Source organism: Apteryx mantelli, chromosome 16, assembly GCF_036417845.1.
Source record: "Apteryx mantelli isolate bAptMan1 chromosome 16, bAptMan1.hap1, whole genome shotgun sequence".
NCBI classification, from domain to species: Eukaryota; Metazoa; Chordata; class Aves; order Apterygiformes; family Apterygidae; genus Apteryx; species Apteryx mantelli.
The window spans coordinates 17,236,612-17,262,074 of NC_089993.1; the positions used below are offsets into that span (position 1 = coordinate 17,236,612).

Here is a 25,463-nt window from a genome sequence, read left to right on the forward strand (position 1 = left end):
TGTGTGTGTCCTTGGTGCGTTTATTTGGAAGGGGGCGGGGGGTGACATATATTCAAGCCTCTTCTGTTATTTTTGGCTTGGAGAAATTTCTCGGTGCCTTGCCAGTGTGCTTACGATTTAACAGCTCGGGACAGTGAAAATGTAACGGGCTGAAACTCCAAGCTGTTAGTTCTGGACTGTAAAATCTTATAATTCCCTGCTGCTTTTCTGCTAAAATGACACTCTCAAATAGTTTACACCCCGGATTTGATCAGCCTTATATTTTTGTTATTTTCTGGTGATAAACTCCCACCCGCTCATTAATGCAGAGGAGTTGAAACGCGTTCAGGGCCAGGTAACCCCCAGGGCCACCGCTTTGTGTGCCTTTGTCCCTTTGCAAATCCTACCCGCCGTCCTCTGCAGCGCTGCGGCAGCCGTGAATCAGTTCCCGCAACTGCGCCGGTGGTGGCGAGGCGGCGGCCGGATCCCACCGCGGGTAAATCCGCGCAGCTCTGTTTATTCCAGGGAGACGATTGCTGCGTTGCATCGGCTGAGGAGCTGGCCTAGAGAAGTAAGCAAAACGGAGTCAGATTGGCTACGGCTCTGCTGGGAGAAACGAGGGTGAAAAATCAATGTTTTCCAAGTGGGAGAGGAGAAAGAAAGAAAAAAAAAAGCCGCTAAGGAGAGAACTCTTATTTTCCTACTCCTGAAAGGGATATTATAAATAATGCAGCGCTGTATAAATACAGGCAGCCCTCTGCGGCAGGTAGCTTGTAATAACCCAGAGGTATCAATGTACCCATTTTGAAGATGAAAATCCTCACGCTGTAGAATTTTGTGAACAAAACGTTATTCTGCAAAATTGCCAGAAAACGCAGAAGTGCTTTTTTGAGGTCATTCAGCTCCAAAGTGTATCATCCTCCTGCTTCCAGCCCTTGCTCTTCTCTGGCCGCCTTTCCTCCGCACATGTTTTTGTGGTTAGGAGTGGAGCACGGACATAAACACTGGAGCGGATGGGAAATCTGCCATGGCATTCGTAGCCTAAACAATACTGCAGAAAGCAGATTGGCTTCCCGCCCTGCCCTGAGTGAATCAAATAATCTGGGCTTTCATTACTGACCCTTTTCCTGCTATTTGTCTCATTTGTTTCCTCCTCTTCCCCTTGCGTTTTTGCTCCAGGGTTGTTTATTTTTCTGAATTTTCAGTTTTTTAAGCCTGCCTCTTGATTTTTATATATATATATTTTTTTTTTCTCCTCCTCTTGCCTCACCGATTGTTTTCATTCCGAACCTTCATTTCCCAAAAAATCAAAACGAGCTTTATCTGAACACACGGGTTTTTTCATTTTTGTTCACTTCCCTTGCGCCCCGAGGAAGGGACTCCTCTCCTTGGCACCCCCCATTAACTAGTTTGGATAATACTGAGCCGGATGAGTCTGGCATGTGCGAAGACACTCTGCAAGGTTTTAAAAAGGCCAATTTCTGAGCTGGCCTGTGGTGGCTGAAACCAATAGTTATCTGCAGAATTGGTGAACCTGCCCCTCTCTATGAAGAAATAATAAATCTGCAGATTATGAGTGTGCGGCAGGGACGGATGTGTCAGAGGGGAAAGCAACGGGTGCAACGCCCATGCTGCCGTTAAAAGGTACTTTCCCAGCGTTGTGCGGCACGGAGGCATGTTCCTTCGCCACTCCTGAAGCACCGGCCTCGTGTCTGCACCCCGGCAGAGCAGAAGCGCATGTCCCGGCGGAGGGGACGAGCCTGCTGTTCTTCACCCTGATCCTTGATAATGCGATATCACGCAAACGTTTGCACTTTGTGGCCTTTGTGAACAGAATACGCAGATAAGGGTGGAAGGCAATGGTGAAAAGAGGCGTATGTAATATGGCCTGGGGCTCGTGCCAAGAGCGATTAAACGCCTTACGGACACGGGGCGACCTCTCCCCAACCCTGTCGGATTGGAGCAGGTTAACAGCCCTCTTCTGCTGGAAGGGACGGGAGGCCCAGGCTGCCGTTGCCTACGGGGCCGAGCCACAGTTCATGCGGCTGGGGTGAGCGTGCCTGGATGGCCTCAACTGCAGGTGGCCTCAGCGCGGCGCAAAGAAAACACATCTTGCTTACAAACCGGAGCAGGATGAGTTATTTGGGGGTCTCTGTGAATCGTCTCTGTTTTCCAGCACTATCGTTCATACCCTACCAGGGGAACACGACTGACCTAATTAGAGTGTAATTCCACGAGTACAAGACTCAACTTGTAAATACACACTTCTTTTAATCTTGGGTTCTTTTTTACGCACATACAAATGTACAAACCTGATTGATATAAGCACCCTGGAGGTGGATGATCAGGGAGAAACAGGCAATTAAGCATAATCAGAGAAACTGAACTATGGAAAATTTGGGATGGAAGTGGGGCAAATTTCCACACTGATTTATGAGACAGTGACTTAATCTGCCGGGAGACCTTTTCCCCTGGGAATGCTGAAACTGTATGTGGCATAACCTGATGCAAATATGAAACAATTTAGAAACCACCATGGAAGGGACAAGACCAGAAGAGGCGAACTCAGCGTCTCAGTCCTCCATCCCCCTAATACCTTCCAGGCTGATAAATGAGGACTCCTTCATTCATCCAGGCAGCTGTTTCTACACCACAAGAAATTAGTGAGGTAAGAGATAAGGGCGTTTTAAAAGCAGGTAAGGCTTAATACAACCAGCCAAATGGTTGCTATAGAAGATTCTCCCTGTGAGGCTGCGTGAGAAGCCTCCACCCATACCTGCTGGGTTTGTCAGACAGGAATATGCCCAGACATGCTGGGATGGCTGGTGTCCAGCACCAGCTGATAAGATGTCAACCACGACGCTGAAAGAACCACAAGCCAAACAGCTTGCGTCACTCGCTTGAGTGGCCACCCTTTAGGTCACATGCATGATACGCTTCATGAGAAAAACAGAAACGCAGGAGCTAGCACTCCTGGAGGCACGAAAGGGTGAGCCGGGCTTTTCCTGCAGGCAGCAATGCCCCTCCGAATGCACAGTCTGGCGGAGGAGAGATTCTGGCTCTAAAATGTGATGTGCCCATGGTGTGTTTTTAACATGTGTCATCACGAGATAGCGTAGTTTGGAGATAAGGGGATTACGGTAGAATTTCTTTCTAAATTTTGGCCCTTTTGTGTAGGTTGTGCCCGTGTCCACGATGGGTAAGAAAACAGCAATGGAAAGATTGTATGTAGCATATTTACAGCTGGTGTCTTTAAGGCCATCTCATGATTTTTTCTTTTTCCTCTGACTTGACTTATGATTTTGAAGTGGTTTGGCAGCAATTGGGGTCATTGCAAAGTGGCAATGCCACTTCACCTTTGGATAGCTTTCTGGAGAGTGTTGGCTGCTTCATTGAGTCTGAGCTACCAGCTGGGAGGTCTGAAAACAGAAAGACATGTTATTTAGCAGTATAAAATATATCTGAGATATGCAAAAGATAGACTGTTCTTGAAGGAGTTGGTGTTTGATAGCATGGGGAGTGCACTAAAAATACACACAGAACCGGCACCTCTGTGCTTTTTGTAATTGGTTTTATGATGTAACTCTTGCTGCGGCTTATAATTTTCCATTCTTGCTAGGAAATTACAGGGCAGGTGAAAGGGAGACGGATTTCAGTTGTTGATGCTTCAGGAGCATTCGGCAGTGTTACTGGATTAAAGGAGCAACATATTGCTTTGCTCTGCAGAGATCCCCAAAATATCCAGGCATGATGCGTTGCTCGATTTTGAGCTCAGTGAGAAGGAAGGCAGAAGTCGGCGCCCAGTGTCGGTCATTCCCTCGCTGCTGGAGCTCTTCAAGGAAGTAGTATATCTGGTGCTTTCCCATTTAATCATTTCAAGAGGTTTGTTTGAGAGCAAGGTCTGTAAGAAAGAGCCCAAAATAACAACTCAAGTTCCTGTTTGTGGGACCAGAGAGACAGCAGAAGGAATTGTTAAAGATGGGGCAATCAGTGAACCAAACCTTGTTTTTTAACAAGGCTGACTTTTTGTTTCCTCCTTTAGAGGACTGTTGTGTGTTACACCAGGATTTTTTCCATGGCATTTTGGAGAAAAGGGGAACCTCTGTGTCTGCAATACAGATGTTTCACAATACAGCTGTTCAAGAAAGTGCCTGAGATGTAGTTAGGGCATGAGTCTCCCGGTGGTCTTCTGCCTGATCCTCTGAGTCCATGCAGGACTGCTCTCCACTTTGCCCTGTTCAGTCTGGTTCTTGTCATCCAGACAGCAGTAATGTCACCTCTCCTCGAAGCAGGGCTCCGCAGTTTAATAGTTCTTGGGCCTTGGTCTCTCTGTGCGCTTTTAAAAATGAAAGGACGTTTTCATTTGTCAGTCATGCTCCTCTGAAGTTCTGCATGAATTTTAAACATCATCAGTTCAGTCATCGTCTCCCTGATTGCTCGAAGATGTTTCATCCTGTTCCTGTGCTGGGCCCATTTTTACAGTAATGACAATACTCGTGACTATGGCCAATTATAGTTTGATGTGTTTTAACCATGAATTTGCACATACTACTTTTCTGCAGAGCAATGTTCTTTCTTGTCTTGTCTTTTCTTGCCCTCATGTGAGGGCCGTAGCTTCTGCCCTCGTGTAACTGGGTAACTGTCATACAGAAGCCAGGAAAGCGTGCAGTGGATGAAAGCCAAGCACTGTTTCATTGCGGTGATAAGGAGCGGTGGAGAGTCTTGTGAGCTGGTTAATATCAAATAAGAGTGCTTGTGGCAGGAGAGATCATGCCCTGAGGCACCACAGCGAGTGCCGGTGCAACGCGCGGACCCCCGGGTGCAGCTGGCGAACCCGCACGGGAGCCTGGCCGGGCCCTCGGCTTCAGCGGTGTCTGCAGCCACTGCAGGAGACCCTGTGCCAGGTTCACATGCCGAATGGCTCCTCTTCTCCCCAGGATATGAAAGTATAATATTTCTATAGCACTGTGCACTACTCAAGGCTTCCAAGGATCTCTTTAGGCAGAGTCCTGGGGCTTTCTTATCAACAGAGACAGGAAGGGCGCTGGGCTGGTGTCGGGAACAAGGGCACTGGCAGAGGAGCTAAGGCCACATCTGTTCATGAACCCCGAGGAAGCGATTCTTTCTGGACCGTTCAAGTTCCTCTGTAGTTAGAGACAATTAACCCTGGAGACATCGCTTTGGCTGCAAACCGTCTCTATTCTGTAATACGTAACAGTGCCCATAGCCCTGCGTGCCAGAGAGGCTGCTGGCCATTAGCGTGACTCTTATTGCTGGGGTTAACAGCTGTCTCAGAGACATTTCCTATTAAATAGGTTATTATCTGAAACGGGAGAGAAGAAAAACGTGCCAGCGTTGTGACACAGAGCTGAAATTAGAAGGAGCACTGAAGTCACCTCGGTGCAGCCTGCGCCGGCCGTCGCCGGTGTTTCGCGGCGTCCCGCCGCCGAGGCGTCAGGGCTGGAGGGAGACGAGGTCCCTGCTCTCCAGGGAACCGTGCCAGCCCGCTGCCGACGGCCTCGTCCCCCCCAGCAACGTGCGCTCTTTTACCTGGGGGGTTATTTTTCATTTATTTTAGCACGTCTGCTGCCTGAGCGCGGTGGGAGGAGAGCGTCGCTCCCACTCGCCAGGCTGCTGGACTCGGGACCGTGTCGCGGTGCGGGGACACTCGCCGCGCTCGCCCGTGCCAGGCGCCCGAAACGCTCTCGCCTCCCACCTCCAGCCCCTTATGGGGCCGAGCTTTGCCTCCGCACACACGGCGCCGGCTGCAGTGCCCGTTCCCGGCCTCCCGCTGGAAGTCACTCCTTCTCTAAACACAAAATGCTCTGTTTTTCCTGAGTCGCTAGTCTTGGACACAAGCTGTGTATGGATCCCGGCCAAAACGCGGGCAATTTTTCCCCTTTTTCACAGACGAGGCGCTGGGGTGCCGCAGCAGCCTTACCTGTAACCTGCTTGCCCACAACGCTAAAACGCTTTTGATGTTGCCAGGAAACGTAATGTGGAGAACCTGCCCAGCTCTTTTTTCCCTCTTGGGTGCCGTTTCAGTGATTTTCGCTTTCAAAAAATAGCCGTGGTAGGTGCAGGCTCCACCATTGTATTCGGTCCAAAGGGCCGCATAAGTATAAAAGTGTTGCCTTAATACTCTCATTTAGTATAAAATTACGCAGTGATGAGAGTTCAGTACTGCCCCACCTGCAGCTCTGACCTGTGGCAGCGATTTTGGTTGGGAATATCTGAGTTAGTTAGCAGGACGGACTAAATCCCACCCTCTCCGTCCGGTTCCTCCTGTCTTGCCAATCCCTCTCACAGGCTGAAGGTGCTGCGGTTCTCGCTCTAATCCACGCGGGAAGGAGCGGAGGATGCGTCCAGGCACCTGGAAGGCGAGAGTAAGGCACAGGCAGGCTGGCACCGAGCGCCTCCGAGCCCACGCTGGAGCAGACTGTGAAGGGCATCTTCTCGGAGGAGGCGTGACTTTTGTAGACCGGAGCAAGCATGAGATTTCCTCAAAGTCTGCCAGGCCAGGGAGACGTAAGCACTACAAGAGCTGTGCAAAAAACCCAGGTAACTCGATCTTTTGCAAAAGTTTACGAGCCCTGGTGCGGATGTGGCTTTCTGTCACGACAGCCCCAGGCCTGCCTGCAGGAACCCCATGTAATAACATCACAAAACCACCAACGGTGTGATTTTCCCCTCCTGAACGGGGTTCGTTCGTCGCTGTAAGGTTACGCAAAGGTTATCAGAGCACGTTGCTGCCGGGAGGAGAAGTTCTCCTTTGGCAAACAACTGCTTTGGTGTCACTGTCCCCTCCACCTGACCCATCATCTTCTCCATTGCTGGTGCTTGTAGTGACCTTGTGTCTGAAAGGCCTCTGCGCCTCCTCTTTTTCCTCTTACTTCAAGTTATCAGTCGTTTATAGATCAATAAATTGCCCCCCTCAAACCCATTTAGCAGGAAAGGAAATATTTCCTCGGGTGCGAAGTTGCTACCCGGTTTATTTAGCTTTGGCAGGGGCTAAGCCCTTCTTCCTCCTCCAAAGTCAGGCTTTGCCTCGGTTGCTGTCAGAGAGAGGGGAAAATACTGAAATACAAACCAGCTTCCCACGGAGAAACCACAACAGCTATTAGCAGAGCTTATTGGAAACTCAACGGCTCTGCGTGAGGAGAAGAAATGCAGCTAACCCGGACTGAGATGTTTACAGCCGTGCCCGCAGCACTGCGTACGCTCCGTGGTGCCTTCCTTAAAACTGAGCGCTGGCTGATTTTTCTTCCTGCCTCTAATTGCGGTTCCTAATGTCCTCATTGTGTTGGGCCGTAATCAGTTACTTTGGGGAAGAATTAGGCTTTAGATGCAAAGATAGAAGACGACTCCCAGATTAAGGCAGCCTCAGCTCTGGGAGGTGAAGGGATCTTGCAAGAAGGAGACCACAATAAAATGGGACACTATGTTCCTGCCGCTAAACAGGCTGCTGCTGTCGCCAGCACCGAACTGCTGGATGTTCAGCTACTCCGCACAGCCGGGGGAAGTGGAAATCAGACACACTCTTCCATAACCTGGCTAATTGATTACTGTCAGTCACTGATTACATGAACCATCGAGCACATCACGGCCTTGAGAAGCTGGGGATGTCTGAGACTTTGTCCTACCAAAAACAGCAGTGCTGCTGCCCTCCTCTTTCAGCCGGGTGTTTGCGGAGGTGACCCCTGCACCTGCAGGAAGACTGGCACCTGCTGCGTTTTAAGAAATAAAAATAAATATTTGGGCACAGGCAAAAATGCTCCTAGCCTATGGATATGGCCATATGTAGTCTGTCCATGCTGTTGTGTTGTGCTAACTGGCAGTTAATTACAGAAGCACTTTGGTTTTCTCCGGGCTATGGCTGAGCGTGCGCGACACAGTAGGTCAATTCTCAGTGCAAATGAGCGCGATGTGCGCGGGTGCCCTGGGACCGGCTCTTCGGCTGGTTGAACGCGTACGACGAGGGGCTCGGTGTCGCTCCGCTATCTAGGTCAGCCGAAGCGCTCCGGGGAGGCCGAGGGAAGGGGGCTGCGCTGGGCCGCGCAACGGAGGAGATCTGCGGCTCTCCCCAGCGGGCTGCCACCCTCTCGCCACCTGCTTTAGGGAATGGCAACGACATAGCCCATGCTCTAACATGTGTCCACAGCAGCCTGTGAGCACAGGTGAGCTTGAAAACGCTGCAGCTCGGCCAGCCAGATGCCCTGCTGCCCGTTCTGGTGGTATTTCTAATGTGTTTTCCCTGTTTCTCCAGTAGAAAGCAGCCAGTCCTGCACGTGTTTGTGGGGGAAAAGCTCAGTTCCCTGAAGACAAACAACCACAAAAGTCATCTCGTGTGACCTCAGGCCCTAAAGCAAGCAGAAAGTCCGGGGCAGAAATGAAACGGGAACCCATCTGGAAACGCCGTTGCTGAGTCTGGGACCCTGAGCGTGGGCTGACCTCCCTGTGTGGTGCTGCTTGTGCCAAGGGCTCGTTCGGTCCTTTGAACCGATGCGGAGCCAGCGAGCTGCCTCTTGCCCTAACGCCCTCGCCAGCCTTCGCAGGGCCCCAGGACACACGCGCATAAGTCAACAGAGCCTTCAGCACCCAAGCCGTGCGGTGGGCTGCAGGGAGCACGGACGTGGCACCTCTCGCAGCGACCTGGCCTCTGTAGCGGGGAGCCCAGCGGCAAAATGGAAAATCTGCTCCCTGTTCTGTCTTCCTTCAGGGAGGTACGTCGGTAGCACAAACACGGCCCAAAAGTGACCCTGTAAAAGCTTCGCTGTGGACTCGCGGCTGTTACAGCGCGCCTGTCCTGTTGGCTTTTCTGCCTCCATCTCCAGAGCTGGCAACGTCAGGTCAAACTGCTGCAGGCTCGAGTGCGCCTGAGGGGTTTTGCCCCCGCGGGAACCCTCGGGATGGAGGCAGGTCCTGTTCCCCGCTGAATCGCAGCTGCGCGCTCTGAAGGCCGGAGGACTTTGCCTGTAGATGATGGATCCCTTTCAACCCTGCAGGGTGCGAGGCCAGTGAAAAGTGGGAGGAGGTGGGTGGAAGGATGGGACATGGGACAAAGATGGGGTGAGTGGATCTGCCCAGAGAAGGAGGAGGGGACAGCAAAAAGCCAGAGCAGAGGGAGGACTCAGCTGCAACGAACCTCTCAGCCTGTGCTGAGCACTACCCCAAAAAGACTGCAGTCTCCGCAAGGTGTTTCTCTCCTCCCCAGTGTCTTCTTTGGGCCCCCCATCCCTCCTGTATCCAAAATAAGAGGTGCAGGAGGACAAGATAAATGGGGGTGGGAGAAGGAGACAAGTTGAACTATAGGTGATCTACACAGCCAGAAACGTCCTGGCAGCACCCGGCGCTCCGGCGTCCCCTTACTGGGGCAGGGAGGGTTAATTTGCCGTTCCCCCGCGACGAGAGGCTGCTGGCAGGAGTTACCCCAGGGGACGGCGGGCAGGGGGAGACCCTGCGGGGCGAGGAGGCTGGCCGGGGAGAGGGCGACATTTCCTGCGCCCTCCTGTTTGTACCCCTCGGTAAAAGCAACAAGTCCAGCGAAAGTCCAATCGCAACAAGCCACAGGCTCCCCGGGGCATCGCGTCCGAGGGGCGATACGACGGGAAGCTGTGAACCCCTCCGTGGCAGGGGGCTCCTGGCCCAGCTGAACTGGGGCCCGGTGAAGTCACCAGGCAGCTGGCTCCATCGGGGCAGTGTTTTTTGCAGAGCGCTCCCGTTGGTGGGTCTCCTTGCCCTGGGATATTGCAGAGACCGAAGACCACGGGGTGTTCAGAGAAGGACTGAGCCAGCTAATGGAGCGCAAATCCAGCAGCGGTTTGATGCAGCGCCGCTCATTTAGTCAGTACAAGCACCTGGAAGCTCCCTCTCAGCCCCATGTGAATCCCACTATTTTCAGGGTAAAAGGTGAGAAGGAAAGAGTTAAGCAAGGTCAAGCCCTTTGCTATGTTTCCCCTAGAGAAAATTACACTTTTAGCAATTTAAAGTCACTAGAACCAGGCATGTTATTAAGGTCTCAATCCAGGGAGAAACCTGCCCAAGGGTTAAAGTTTGAGCAAGTGAGCAAGGGAGAAGACTCCTCCTTTGGGTCATGTGAGGGTGGCTGCAGCTAAAAGCTGGCGCTGAAAAAGTGCTCAGCGGAGGTCGGGGTTTCGGAGCAGATCCGCGCTCCCGCAGCAGGCTGGGAGGCGCGATGAGTTTCCTGCCAGATTTCTCTGTAGTCACCTGGCTGCTCCTCGTCCTGTTCCTTAGCCTCCTGCTCCTGTAAGTAGAGGCTGGTCCTGCGGGGGTGACGGGAAGAGGAGAAGCGCCCGTGCCCAGGGAGGAGCTGGAGCTCCCTGCGCCTCCGGGACCCCGCGAAAAGGGAGGCAGGGTTTGCGCTGCCGGTGTTAAAAACAGATCCTTGGCCTTCCCGGGGTGCCTTAAAGGCAGAGACAGGGCTAGTAAAGGAGAAGGAGCTCCTTGCTCCGTGAAACCTGCCTGCCGACCTTTCCCCCCTGCCCTTCCTGGGTCAGCTCAAAGGGAGAAGGAGGAGATTGGATTTGGGGCTGCGGGAGAGAAAAATAACTTCTCGTTTTGTGCTTTTCTGCGTAGATCCAAAGAGGAATAACTTCTGTGTTTTTGTTGTGGCAAACTGGCTGGTTGCCACGGGGACGGGGTCCCCCTCGGTGGCCTTCGCTGGCTTGGGAGCGCGAGCGAGGCGCAGGGGGGCGAGCGACTTCTGCCAGCGTAGACAAGTCCCCGTGTCGACGGTTACGCTGGCGAAATTGCCCTTTTGCTTATGTCGCTCAGAGGAGCTGTAGCGAGCCGTACAGGCAAAAGCTTAATTGTGCTGGTTTAATTTATGTCCCCGCTTGGCCGCGGAGTTCCCGTGGCTCTGGCGCCTGAGCTCTGCAGGAGGCCTCGGCGGAGACGCGCGCGAGGGCAGGTCCCAGCGCGTGGACTTCAGCCCTCTGAGGCCTCCCCGCCGCAGCCGCCCGGGTCAAAGCCCTCCGGCTCGGCAAGGAAACGAGGCCCCTGAAGAAAGAGCCGAGGGTCCGGGCGCTGGCGCAGGCCCGCGGGTTTGCACAGGTCGGGCCGCAGCTCCTTTCAGCCCCCTCCTAGGAGGGACGGGAGCGTTCGTGCCATGGCAGCCCCTTCTCCTGTATCAAAAAGTACCTCAAATGAGCTCACGCTTACTGCGGGTAGAGAGCATGCTCAGCAGGTCGGCTGCTTAGTCCATAATTTCTGCATTCTCCGGGTGGCAGGGGCCGGATATTTAAGCTATTCCTTGCCCTCCGGATGAAGCACCTTCTCCTCTTGTTGCATCAATGCATCTCACGTGCTGACTTTGCTTGGCAGCTATGGGATATGGCCCTTTCAGACCTTCAGGAAGCTGGGTATTCCTGGGCCACAGCCCTTGCCGTTTCTGGGAACGTTCCTGGAGTACCGGCACGTGAGTAATGGGAGCTTCTGCTCCGCCGACGCTTTGGGTTCTTTCTCGCAGCCAGCCCTGTTCTCCCCGTGCTTTGGCCGTCTCTTTCCCCTGCCCTTGGAAATTATGCTTTTGATTAGGAAACTCTTTGGAGACATAGAGAACACAAAAATTACTTTTAGGTACTGCTCGACCAGGATGAGGTGTGTTATGTTTTTCACACACTTCTTAATTTAAGCTATTAGTTTCCCCCTAGCTTTCCACCTCCTCCTCAGCAGCTGAAGACCTGTTGAAAACAAACAAGCAAAAAACAGAGGAAGAGGTGCCCAAGGCTGCGGATTTCTGTGAAAACTGGGTGCTTCTTTGTGCTTTCTGCCAGCCACCCTGAAGAGGCCGGGACTAGCCCCAGCGATGCCCTGTTTAAGTCTCCTCATGCTAAAACTGTGTATCTTGTCATACCTTTGGCTTCATTATATTTTTAGCTCAGGTTGGCTAGGGGAAGTTGAAAGTGCAGTTTTCTTTCTCTGCTGTCTTTTTTCCCTCCAGTGCAGATCTCCCCTAAGTGGCTCTTAAGAGCTAGCATGCATCCTCTGCCACTTACAGTGGGTCTGTAGGATCCCCCAAACTGCAGGCTGTGACCTGCTTTGATCACTGTTCACTTGCAAACTGTTCATTCCTCCTTTTTCCTTTTGCAGGGAGTCCTGAATTTTGATCAGAAGTGCTTTGAAAAATATGGTAAACTGTGGGGGTGAGTTTCTTACTACAGAACAAAATGCCCTATTTGAGGTGCTCCTCAGCCCAAAATAGCATGGTGACACCCATGCAAAGAGGCATGTTGCCACCAAGTCTCAACATTTTAATTCCAGCAGTGACAGGTTGGGTCTTGGGGAAAATCCAGGTTCCCCAACAGGGATCTTGCCAGCCATCTCTCCAAGGCTGCTCTCCTGGTGGGATTTCAGTACAGTGTAAGGTTGGGATGATGGCAGCCTGTTTGGGTATTTTTTTGTTTCTATAAGCTTTGAAAATAACCAGTGCTTCTCCTTTGCAGAATGTTCAAAATCATACAACAGTGTTAGTGACCCTTGGGCCAGGGAAACTTGCGCCGTGGAGAGCCCAGATATCAGATTCTGACAGCTCCCCGCTGCCCTCCAACCCCCATCAAATCTGTACAGCCAAACTTTCATCTCTCAGCTCTGGATGCATTAGTGAGGGAAGGCACCAATCATTTTTCTACCATGCTGCCTGCCCAGAAAGCTCAACTGCTTGGTGTCAGACTGAGCCACATGTCTTTGAAGCTGCTGTTCTGTCTGTCTTGGGCAGAAATAGAGCTGCGGGCTGCCACGGTGTTTTTCATCTTGCTCCCTGCCTCTCCCAGCACCAGGGCAGGAGTTACCTTTCAACCTGCCTCCCTGCTCCCTGCACAGCGCTGGTTTTGTGCAGGCGGATGCTGGGCCTCTTATCATGTTTCTTTTGGGAACCTCTCAAACTGAAGCAAAACTGTTGCACAAAAATCCTGGGAGGCTTCAGGAAACCCAGGACATTTTAGAAAGGATTAAATGATCTCAAGCCTCTTGAAGATGGCAGCTTCCCTCAGCTGTGGCCCTCGGCTCCCTGCCCTTTGGCCCACACCATGGCTTTTAAGTTTTTCTGTCTCCATTGATTGAAAAACAGAAGACACAGAGGAGTTTTTCACCTCTCGTTGCCTCATATGCTATGCAGGGAAATCTCTTTACCCCACAGCTAGGTCACTCTGTGTGGATTTATTGACTGCAGGTACCAGTTGTGGAAACAGGGCTCAGACAGCACAAATGCAGGGGATCAAAGCCATGGCAAAAGCTGCCTTCTGTCAAAACACACGCTGCTTTGGAAGTTCTTCTTTAATAATGCAGATGATTGCTAGGGATGCCCACGTTGTCTGTGTTTGGCACCATCTTTCTTCCCTTTCTCCTGTTTTGCTACATAATAAGAGTTTCAGCCTCGTCCCTTTAGCTGTTTTGTCAGAGAGAACTCAGCTGGCTCAAAATCCTTTAGTTTTGGGCAATTTTTGTGCACTGCTCTGCCCACAGACAAACCACGCTGCGTTTGCTCCAAGTGACTATGATCAACGGATTGATTGTGGGTTTCTCTTGACCTAGGTTTTTTGATGGCAGGCAGCCTGTGCTAGCCGTTCTGGACCCCATACTCATCAAAACCATCCTGGTGAAGGAGTGCTATACGCTTTTTACCAATCACCGGGTAGGTATCTAGTGCAGAACTTTCCTCTCTGGTGCAAAGAGTGCATGCACCAAGGAAGAAAGTTTCTTCTTGGTTTCCATTCTTGCTCTCTGCTACTGAGCCACTCTCTGACCCTTGGTGAGTAACCGCGCTATGATGTGCCCCAGTTCCTCTGCTGACAGTACAGACAGAGAAGCTCTGCTGGTGAAGTGTAGAGGCCAGTGTGGCTGGCACATTGGTAGCTTTAGTCTGGATGTACCCTAGAACTAATGTAATTTATGACTCTTATGCTTTCGTTTCCATTTCTGCTGTTTGCTGGTTGAGGCAGAGCTGCTATAACTTCAGGGGCCAAGTCAATGCTCTATTTTCTTTTTTTTCCTAGGGTTGTCATGTGGAAGGCGGCTGGAAACCTTCATACACCTCCCTGTATAACAATATCCCTTTTGCTCTAAAATTCTCCCTCTGCAGAACTTTGGTCTGAATGGAAGCCTGGAGTCGGCCCTCAACCTCGCTGAAGATGAGCAGTGGAAAAGGATTCGCTCTGTGCTATCTCCAACCTTCACCAGTGGGAAGCTGAAGGAGGTAAAGCGGAGGACACTGGTACTTTGCAACAGTAGCTAGAGGAGTACTGGGGCAGTTCTGGTCAGTACAGACCTTCTCCTCAAATAGTGAAATCTCCCCATGTGTTGAGATCTTGTCCAGCAGAGCCCTTGTTCTTGGATCAGTAACGTGGTGGCTGTCCACCCTGTCATGGCTTTGTCAGCTGGGAGAAGGGCATGTGAGGAGTGAAATGGCACACAAGATTTTACGAGCTGAGGCTGATGGCCCAATGACATGTAATTTCTTCTTTCTAATCCCACCTCACTCAGATCCTGGGTACCCCTTTTCCATGGCACTCAGGAGCCATGTTCACTCCCAGCCGAGTGTTCAGGACCCAGATCAGTACCACCACGTTTGCACAGAATGGTACCCAGCCTATTCATCTTCAGCCTGGCTTCAATACCTTCCTTCCCACACAACACGCACACTTCCCCAAGGCTGGAAAAAACTGCCTTGTGGGCTTGACCAAGCTCTGGGCCACCACTTTGCTTCCTGCCACTAATTCAAGGTTGGTTGTTTGCAGCTGGCTTGTATTGCCCTACAGGGAGGCTCTCAAATGCCTTTTGACCTTGGAGCCTGGAGGGCTGCAGTCTGCTCTCCGTGTCATTGAGGGCCATGCCTGGCTGCTTAGCTGGAGGGGAAGCTGCATGTGAGGGCACCCTTGTTCAGTCATACCTGGATGAGTTCTGCAGACAGCTTATTAAGATCAGAGAAAGCAATATCTAGGGCCTGGAAATGCTTTCTCCACAAGCTGGAGTTAATCACTGTGAGCTGGCAAATTGCAAATACAATGTGGTGTTGCCTAGCAGTGCCCAGCCTTGCTTAATGGAGGTGAAACAGTCAACAGCGCTTTCTGCTTTGTTTTGCATTTCAGATGTTACCTATCATTAATGGCTATGGTGAGAAATTAGTGAAGAACATTGAGAAGAAAGTGGCTAATGATGAGTTCCTGCCCGCAAAGGAGTGAGTAACTGTGTGGGGATGACAGGAAAAATTCTTTATTCAGCATGGGGAAGGAGTCATTTTGAAGAGCCATTTCCACACTGCAGTGTAGATTCTTTGTCTTCCCCGGGATGACACCTGGAGGCCAACTCCACCATGGTCATGGCCATGGTACATTCCTCAGTTGTGGGCTTGCTGTGCTCTGCTGTGTTCAAACTGGGTAACTGTGTTTCTCTGTTCCCCATTTCATTTTGCTGGGGAAGCATTCTGAGGAAGGAGTTGGGCCCATTCCAGAAGCCCCTCATACTGCAGACATGGTATTTTTGAGTGTCATTTTTACACTCTCTTTTACAGATGGAAATCCGAATACAATCTTTATTGTCCTGGGTTGCAGTTCAATGATTTCCATCTATAGCCTAGGTTTTCGAAGCTGAGAAAAATTGAGTCATGAATGGAACTGAGGAAGCTTTGAAAAATCTATCACTGGTTACTGTCAAACCAGGACAGGACCTGCTATGTCAGGACTCTGCGCTGAGTCCTTGATTAAAAGAGATTCTCTCTCTCAAGGAATGTTCCTGGAAGGGCTTCTGTTCACCGGTCCTGCTGGGTACATCCCATTCATTCTTTTTTTTTCTCTACCTAGCATTTTTGGAGCCTACAGCATGGATGTGGTGGCCAGCACTTCCTTCAGTGTGAATATTGACTCCATGAATAATCCCAGTGACCCCTTTGTCATCAACATTAAGAAATTTCTCAAATTCAATTTCTTAAATCCACTGGTCCTATTAATAGGTATGACACACCTCGTCTCACATGGCCCTAAATCGGTGTCAGAAATGGTGACCACTTTCATTTCCTGTTAGCTCCCTTAGTAGTTCAGGGTCCTCTTCAGCTTCTAGGAGGTGCTCAGCACTTTGCAGTATTTGATTCATCCTTGCAAGTCCACAGAAATATTTTCCCAGGGAAATTTGTACAAACCATGTGGGTCTTTGCTTCATCCTCCTACAAGCAGGAAATCTGTTGGCAGAGATAAGATGGAGAGCTTCTACTCTGTCTCACAGAGAACTGCACTTAATGTGGCACTGAGGTGATATAGTGGTATAAAGTCAGGAGATTCTCAAGCGTTATTCCATGCCAACTCAGGCCTGTTAGTTATAATTAGAGCTGGAGGCACAGAAAAGCCATTTGTTGGGTCGGGGTCCAGATTTGTCCCTCTCCATGCTGTGCTTCATGCCAGTTTTGAGTTTCTTGGGCCCCTTTGAGCTAAAGTATGTTGTTCTTTTCTTTCCTTTCAGTGGTGTTCCCCTTCATTATCCCAGTGCTGGAGAAGATGAATGTGACTCTGTTACCCTCAAAAGTCATGAACTTCTTCAACAGCACCTTCAGTAAAATGAAGAAGGAACGGCAAAAGGGCTGCCATAAAGTGAGTGCAGCCCAGATGGCCTTTTCTCTTCACTCTCTTTCTGAGTGCAGGAAGGATCTGTTCAGGCATTCAGGAGCTGTAGCATGTCTCCTACCCTCCATAACAGCTCCCCCCTTCTTGAACTTGGGAAAGCCAAAAACATGGGCTTCCATGGGGAGAAAGTACGTTTGCTCATAAAAATCCCCAGTCTGACCCCAATGTGCTCTGAGGTCATGAATCTGCAGTTGGGGCTGCGAATGGAGCAGGCGCTGGCATGTCAGAGAGGAATATGTGCTGAACAAGGTTTGCCTTCGTCCCCATCCATGTCTTCTCTGACTGTCTCTTTCTCTTTCCAGGACCGGGTTGATTTCCTACAACTCATGGTTGATTCGCAGAGCTCAGATGGCAGCTCCAACGCTGCTGAGGAGAACAACTCACATAAAAGTATGTCTTTAGATCTGTCCTCCTCTCAGCAGTGAGAAGGGCTGTTCCTCACATGGTTAAAGGAAGGAAGGGGAGAGGATTTTATTCATTAATTCTGTGGGAGATTCAGGACCTCAGCAGTGAGCAGTGACGATGCTTGCCACATGTCAGCCATATTAGATTATATCTCAGTTCCTGGGACAAATCTTGAGGGCTGTTCATCCAACAAAGAGCAAACAGGATGAATGTCTCCTTATTCCACTGTTTCTTACTTTGCCTTCCCCAAAGGCAAGTGATGTTTGACTGTGTTTCATAAAGTACACAAATCACATACGCTGTATATACCTTGTTCACCTCTGAGCTCATGTGTTGCTTATCCTATGTAAATTGTTAGATTCAGAGAATAACGGCTCAACCAAGGCATAGTCTAGTCTATCTCCCTCTATCAAGGCAGGATGCTTGTAAACTTCTGAGATGCAAGGACAGAGTTTTTGTATGGCACCTTGCACTGCAGGCTGCATCCTCACAGCACTCGGACACTACTGCAGTCACAGTGTTAAATCCTATACTGTTGTTATTACTACCACTGTTACACTGTGTTCAGGGCTGTACTAATCCCGCAGCAGTGCATGGTTCATCTCAGAGCTTAGAGGAACTTCTGGACATCTCTTCATCTCTATTCCTGGCATGTGCCCATATTTTTTAACCCACTGTGGACTGGGAGCACAATTACAAGACTGCAATTAATAGAGACTTTCTAAATCAGGCTCAGGGTGCGTGTAACTTCATTGGTTTGATTTTATCTTAAAGATAACAGTGTAACACTGCTGATTTTTACAGTAGTTTTCTGGCATTACATCAGTGCTGGACCCACCACATTGTGGGTGCCAGAAGCTTTCAGTCTGTGTCAGCTGGATGTTTTCTTTGCTAAGTGTTAAGTGGTTATCAGTAGAGTTGCCTTAATTGACCAGTGGGATGCTGAATTCCTGAGGTTAATCAGGGTTGTGCTGTAGGTTTCAGCTCCTTGCCTGTGTTTTTATGTCTCTTTTTAGCATTAAGTGATGAGGAGATTCTGGCCCAGGCTCTTATCTTTGTTTTTGCTGGTTATGAGACCACCAGTTCCACCCTCAGCTACATCTCGTATAATCTGGCCACTCACCCTGATGTGCAGCAGCGACTTCAGGATGAGATTGATGCAATTCTGCCCAACAAGGTAAAGGAGGGTGGGAGATGCCAGGGTATTTCCCACCTCTGACATGTAGACTCTGAGCCAAAAGCCAGGCTAAAAGCAAAACAGTCACTTTGCGTGGAGGAGACACCAGCCACACATGCTGACAACTGTGGCATGCTTCCTCCAGTGACTTCATCCCTGTCTCTGGGGATGATCTGCATCCATCAGAGCAGAAATTATAGAATTTCACCTTCTAGAGCTGGTCTCAACGCCTGAAGGGGAAGTGTTGGGTATGTGTTGGGGTGGGGTTGAAGTCCCATGTTCACAACCATCCAAGAGCTCCTGAGGGCCTAAGATCTAGACACTAATGAAGAGCAGACTGAGGTAAACCCTGTCTTCAAGGGGATGAAGTAGATTAGTTGTGCCTCCAGCTCTGCTTGGAACAGTCTGGTGTGCTCGCTTATCAAGGTAGTCCTTACAGACCTGAGACTTTCCTCTCCTCTGCCCTCCCCAGGCCGCTCCCACGTACAACGCGCTCATGCAGATGGAGTATCTCGATATGGTGGTGAATGAAACCCTCCGGCTCTTCCCCGCAGGGGGCCGGCTTGAAAGGGTCTGCAAGAAGACTGTGGAGATCAACGGCGTGACTATTCCAGAGGGCATGGTGATAATGATCCCGGCCTACGTGATGCATCACGACCCAGAGTACTGGCCTCAGCCAGAGGAGTTCAGACCTGAGAGGTGAGGGCCAGGCTGGGGAAATAGCTGCACATTCAACCTGAGTCCTGGGAGTAGAAATGGCAGCGAAAGTGGGGAATGCATGATTATAACATTTAAATTAGGCATTTATCATTGTCTGACATCTAGTCCCAGCATTACCATGAGGGGAGTTTTATGATCTACATCCATAAACTGTGCATGGAATTTAATTAACTGTATTGAAGAAAACGACAGCGAGACCAGCTCCCAGCAGCTGTAACACTGAGGGGTTTATGGCCAGATATTAAAACAAGAGCCATTGGGTGACTGGCACAATGCCATGCAAATCAGCACTGGAAGGGCAAAGACGTGTAGGAAATAAAATTTAATTTTTCAGTTCTAGTTATGAAACAGTCCTTGTTCAGGAGTCTCTGTCAGCCCCTGAGAAATGAGGCAATAACCCAAGACAGGCCTGGGAGACCCTTAGGCCTTCAGGTAGCCCAGAGGGCCAGATCTGTGCCCTTACACCAGGTGTTCAGATGCCCTGGAAGTGAACCCCTGGGTTGAAATGTGGTCTGTGATCACCTTTGGGACGAAACTAGCAGCAGTATCAGGCGGAGTTCAGGGGGATGTGTGCTGCTGAAATCACGTCCTCCAGCTGGACTCTGTTTGCAGCGATGGCAATTATACCATCCAGTCTGTTCTGGAGTCACATCTATGGCCCTGGTACTTTGCGTTGGTGGTATGTATAAGCACCACACCCCTATGGCCCAGGCACATTGTGTTGACTGCACATATGGTGATACTATAGACCTATGGCCCAGGTGCCTTGTGTTGGTTGCAGAAGGAACCACCCTAATGGGAGTACTCTGCCAATGGGCATGTTTCACATAGGTTACTCCAGCAGCTCCACCCTTACACCATATCACTAACGGTGCATTTGCAGCTGGACAGACACTCTTTAGGGACCACTTGTCCCACTGTGAGTGGATCAGAGGGATGTGCTGGGGTCTCAGTAGTAGCAAGATACTTCACTGCTGACTAACAAGACTAAGGATTATACCCAGACCTCATATACTGGGAATAAAAAGCCCTATGGCATGAAAATCAAGTGATCACTAAGAAGGAGTATTCCTGAAAATGCTCAGTGGCAAATTTCTCTGTGAAGTTGATTGTTCTGCCCTGTTTTTCATGATGAGGAAAGGAATGGCTGGCATGTCTCAAAAGCAACCCTCCTTTTAGTCACACAGAGGGAGAACATCTTTGTGTTCGCTTAATCCTTTGATTTAAAGGGAAGACATGAAGCTGTAGATATGTGTGTTTTAGGGTTTGAAATCTGGGTTCAGGTTTTGAGCTGAGAACAGGAGTTCTGAGAGAAGAGTTGCTATGAAACCGTTAGCACATTTCAGGTCTCCCCTGCTCACCCGATGAACCTGGAGATGCACAGCAAACTCCAAGCACCAGATAAAGCAGTAGCATAAGGTATCTGTTGAGAAAGAAATAAGGAGCTTGGCTGGGTTCTCCTAATATGCACAGAAACACAAAAACCTTTTGCCTCCCCAGACCCTGCATCACTTCAGATCTGAAAGCTGACATTCCTGGAACAGTAGCTCTTTCTAACTTTATTTTTTTATTGTGAGCAGGTTCAGTAAAGAGAACAAAGGGTCTATTGACCCCTACACCTACCTGCCATTTGGGGCTGGCCCCAGGAACTGCATAGGAATGAGGTTTGCTCTCCTGACCCTGAAAGTGGCTGTGGTTGTCCTGTTGCAAAACTTCTCTTTCAGACCCTGCAAAGATACTCCGGTGAGAATATGGGCTTGATGTTTTTCATTATTGCACTTTAGTCCCACTGAGATGGTCCTGTGTGCTCTCTTTTGCCTACACCTCAGGATAAATAGGGAACTGTCTCACACGCACATTAAATTCCTCTCTTCCCTGAGGAGTTCAGAGACTGATAGCTTCAGGAGCACTGAACCTTGTCTGCAGACTTGGTTTTTACTACTTCACACAGAGATCAGGGAGGAAGATTTTACTCTGGATTAGAGAGGCACATGGGAATGACTGTATTTAAATGCTCTCAGTTATTTTAAATGGTTCAACACCAGTTACTGATACATTTTTTCATGCCTCTACAGAAGCAAATTTAATGGTGGTGGAATATATCAGACTGAAATCCCTGACATCCTCTGCCTCTGATACACCTAAGTCACAGGGTGTTCACTTCCCCATGGTCCCCAGCTGGTCTGCCTTGACCTGGCTTAGGAAGACCCTGTTCCAGATAGGAGAAAGTTAATATCCTCCACTGCCCACCCAGCCTGCTCTGAAGCTGTGTTTTGTAACACAGCCATGGCTAATAGCCATGAGAGATCCTGAGGCTGCAAGGTTCCTCTCTCTTGGGCCACGGACAGTCTCTAAAGGGTAACAATTTTCAAGTAAGCCTGGTCTGAGCTAAATTGGAATTAGTGGCCCTCTCTCCCCTTTGAGGTTATGCAGGATCTAGGAGGCAGAGGAAAACCAGGGAATAGGCTCCCTCCCCCCAGTTTTGCCTGGGATTCCTGTGAATGTTGCAAGCAGGTACTAATGGAGCAGGCCCTGTGAGTACTGGGAGATGGGGCTGTTTGACATAGAGTAAATGCGATGGCTGTTAGAAATTATAAGTCAAGCAATCCCTCCTGAAAACATGGCAATTCCCTGCAACTCAGAGACAGGTAACACTATATAAGGTGTTACTGTTGGGTGCGGACACCAAGTTTCTAGCCCCAACGTGACTTTCTACACTGATTGTCATGAAAAGCTGTCCCATTAATGTATTTTGTTCTTGAGGCATGCTTGGGAAATCAGAACGGAGGGGGAAGCAAGCACATTCAAAGGACGTTTGTTGTATGAAACAGAAAAATACGCATAGAATTATTACTTGGCACAAGCTCTCTGCTGGAATCTCTGCAGATTCAGATTGCAACTCAACTAGTAACCTGGAGGTGAAAGACTGTAATAGTCCATTAACAATGCAGTGACCTATCCACCCTCCCCCAAGTCTAATGACATTTTTCTAGTCCTCTGCAATCCATAAAATTGATTCTTTTTATAACTGCCTTTAATTAAAGGGAGACAAGTTAAATATGTATTGTATTATTGGTGCCCATAGGTTTATGGGGCTCTTTTAGCCTTTTTTCTTCAGAAGAAGAAATCACGTATATCAGATTAGAGCGGGAGGGGGAAAAAATCACCCCAGAACATCTCTTTGGAATATGTATATGGAAGCTACAGTCTTCTCTCACTCCTTCATTGATGGCACACTGGGCTCAGAGCCACATTGCTTAAATTTCCTGATACAAAGCTTATTGGGATATGGGGCTTTTAATGCAGCTCGTCGGGTTGGGGATATATTGCCATTGTCTTGACGAGGAGAAGGAGAGCAAGAATATGAGCAGCACTGTATCAGTGGAATAGACCTGGTAAAACAGCTCTTCCCTCCCCTGCAAGATGACTCCTTCCATCACCAGTTTTAAATGTTCATTTTATTGAGACTTCCAGCCCAGGCCCAAGGGAGCCTGGTGCTTTCCTGTGAGGACCTTTCTCTCGGGTACTAAGCCTGAACAGCTCTCTTAATTTCTTTCTTCACAGAGAGCTTATTGCTCCTCTAGCTTCTGTTATGGTCTAGCTCCCCTTAGTGCTGACACATTTCAACATTAAACAAAACGGTACTGCATGCCCCCTCCTTAGCTGCTGCTCCACGGATTGATGCTGGATGCTTTTCCCTCCACATCCAGCTTTTCCCTCCTCCATCCTGTTGATCAGTGCACTGAGCTCTTCCAACTGTGCTGTGTGGAAGCCAGAACAGACTAACCAGTTCATTCAGGAGCTGAGGAGTATTAATACCCAAGTTTAGATGTGTATTACATGAGCATTAGTGATATTTCTGGTATACATACATCTGTAAACTCAGGACATGCATTGAAAACAAAGGGTGGCTGAGATATACGTGGGCTGTAGGGGTCCTGTCAGTGTCAGGACTGTCCTTCTCCCCGCTCACATGACTCTTTTTTTTCCTTCCTCCTGCTCAAGATCCCTCTGGTTCTGGACACACAAGGTTTCATGCAACCTAAGAAGCCCATCATCCTGAAGATGGTCCCCAGAGGCTGTGCTGATCTAGAGAAGTAAAGGAGCTGGAACAGATCAGAGACTGTTGAGAGAGGGTGCTGAGGGTGGTGCTTCCACTCTCTAGCACTTGAGAGGAGATACAGCTTGATGTCTGTGTTGTACAAATGTCAGTGGTGCAAACCCCCATTTCATAACAGGGCATTAGGGGTTTGGCCCAGCATAATTGTGTGAGCATTATCCTAATGAAAATTCCTTAGCCCTGGACCCCTCTGTCCCACATCAGTATGAGCATTTTGCAAGACCATTTGCACTAGAGTTATTTGGATGCTTTTTCTGTCTCTTTGAAGACGAACTTTGCTCAGCAATTTGATTTCAGACATTGTCAGTCTTTTTTGGCAGTGTAATTTAAATCAAGACAGGGAGAGCAAATTGCACACAGTTAAGTAATGCTACCATTGCTCCTATTCCTAATGCCTGCTGGTGACTCTGTATGTCTTCTGGGAATGCAGAGTTGTCCAGGGCTATTTCATCAGCTGTGTGCAGTGAGACTCTGATGACTCTGAGAAGCGTTCAAGTGGTCACATCCTTGCAGGAAATAATGCCTGTGGCAAATTTTCTGGTGCTGATTTTTTTTAGATTTTTCTTACAATTCAGGTGGCTTTTGCATGATTCATACTGCAGATTTGTTAACAGAGACAAGTAGTTACCCTTAATGAGATCTGCAGAAGGGAAGAGAAGTGCACTGCATGTATTTCCTGATTGTTTGCTTATTTTACCCCTGGGCATGCAGCCTTCTCCCATAGAAGGGACTGTCAACACAAGCACCATCTACACTGCTATCATGAGACTGTTTAGATTTGATTTGTGTTGCCTTTGTAATACCAACCTAATTGAATTAACAGTGCAGGGTGCAGCACTGAAAAGGTCTTCAGTTGTCCTGGAGAACCCTAGTCTAGAAGAAAGATGTTGCCTTTGGCTATTGACAGCTGGCAAGTCTTGCTAGACTTTGTCATTTTTACGTTCTAGAGAACATAATGCTTTGTACTTTCTCATTTCACATTACTCCTCCAAAAAGTACTAATGGAAGGTGAATTACAATAAAAAGCTCGCTTACTTCTACTTCTATAACCAGCTGAAGCCAGTCTCTGCTTTTGCTCTTTCCTCCATACACGAGTGAATCCATCTGCAGGTCTCATAAGCATTTGGCCAGATAATGATGTGGTCCCATTGCCTTTCCCAGCGGGGCTTCTCCATTTCTTAGGTGGGAAGGTTCAAAGGAAGTACCCCTGCCTCAAAAATCAGTGTCTCAGGGTGAATGTAGAAGCCCTCTTTTTCACTTAATTATTCCACTATGACCTTTGTAGCAATACAAATTACTGAATGTGCTGTCTTGCTAGTCTCAATCAAGCACTTTTCTTTCTGTGAAAGTAAGAGATTTGATTCCCATGTCTGTTCCATGCTGCAAACTAGCTAACCACATGCAGTGTTCAAAGTGTTCTCCGTATGCTTGCCTAAACACCTTTTGCACCTGCTTTTGTGTACCCTTCAACAGGAGGATGTGTTATGCTTCCAAACCATAAGATTTCAGTGCTAGGTAAAATATTTGTATGTGCATATATACCTAACCCAGTCACTACTGTGTATGATGCCACTTGGATTCCTGAGGGATGAAAACTCAATTATATAAAAAAAGGAACCCAAGGCATTATCTTATGTGTATCATCAGTAGTAAGAGCTGCTCTTAGAGATGCAGAGTTTGATATAGTCCAGTCCAAAAGAAATGGCTGTGCAAAGTCACTGACAGCGTGAAGTGGTTTCCATTGCAAAACTGAGTTTAGGAACTTCAGCCCCTAGACAGCAGTTGGCTAAACCTTCGATTTTTCTATCACTGCATTTTTGAGGAATGTAGTAGAAAGCCCCTAAGGAGACATAATAACCTTTCTGCAGGGGATTAAATTCCTCAGTATGACTCCCTTGCCCGGAAGGGTAGTGGAAGAGTAAGGCTCTTTTTCTAGACTGTCAAAATGAACTTGACAAGATAGCTAGAAAATTCTAGTAGCTCAGACGTGTGTGCAACCACAGCTTCCCCTGCTGCCTTTCGTGACCTTCAGACCTTCGTGACTCCGCCATCACAGCGGTTCACCAAAAGGGGCATGGAAAATCCTCTAGTCTCTGCCTTGAGAGGTGACCGAGAAGACAAGGGTGATGAAATAGCACGCAGTGTCACAGGTCAGGAATGAATTCACACCCTTGCTGGCCAGAAGGCCATGGCTTGCCCAGCAGCAGTGCAGGAAGGCGACCAACCAGCGGGCAAAGGGGTTTGCCTACTCACTCCATGCCTGTGTTGGAACTAATCACTAACATATAAATGTCAACACTACAGAAGATATCCTTCAGGATAATCTCTCTCACAAAGCTGCTTAACATTTTAGTAATATGCAGTTCACTTCCAGGTGTCGAAGGATTTCAGCTTCTCTCATCTCTGTTCAAAGGCGTCTTCCTCTGCTGGCACC

General features: G+C 49.1%; 1 protein-coding gene across 3 annotated transcripts; it reads left to right on the plus strand.

The window, feature by feature from the left end:
• Positions 1 to 10,091: 10,091 nt before the first annotated feature.
• On the plus strand, positions 10,092 to 24,069 carry LOC106495220 (cytochrome P450 3A8-like). 3 transcript variants are annotated; one of them, XM_013955643.2, is made up of 13 exons: positions 10,092 to 10,245; positions 11,323 to 11,416; positions 12,091 to 12,143; positions 13,531 to 13,630; positions 14,078 to 14,191; positions 15,084 to 15,172; positions 15,795 to 15,943; positions 16,447 to 16,574; positions 16,910 to 16,997; positions 18,029 to 18,189; positions 18,662 to 18,888; positions 20,490 to 20,652; positions 22,915 to 24,069. In XM_013955643.2, the coding sequence occupies exons 1-13, from the start codon at positions 10,175 to 10,177 to the stop codon at positions 23,008 to 23,010; spliced, it is 1,533 nt and encodes a 510-aa protein (XP_013811097.2). In that variant the 5' UTR covers positions 10,092 to 10,174; the 3' UTR covers positions 23,011 to 24,069. The 3 variants fall into 3 exon arrangements, with proteins under 3 accessions (XP_013811097.2, XP_067162436.1, XP_013811096.2); XM_013955642.2 differs by lacking the exon at positions 12,091 to 12,143 and having other exon boundaries at positions 10,188 to 10,245; XM_067306335.1 differs by lacking the exons at positions 12,091 to 12,143; positions 13,531 to 13,630 and having other exon boundaries at positions 10,094 to 10,245.
• The last annotated feature ends 1,394 nt before the right edge of the window (positions 24,070 to 25,463 follow it).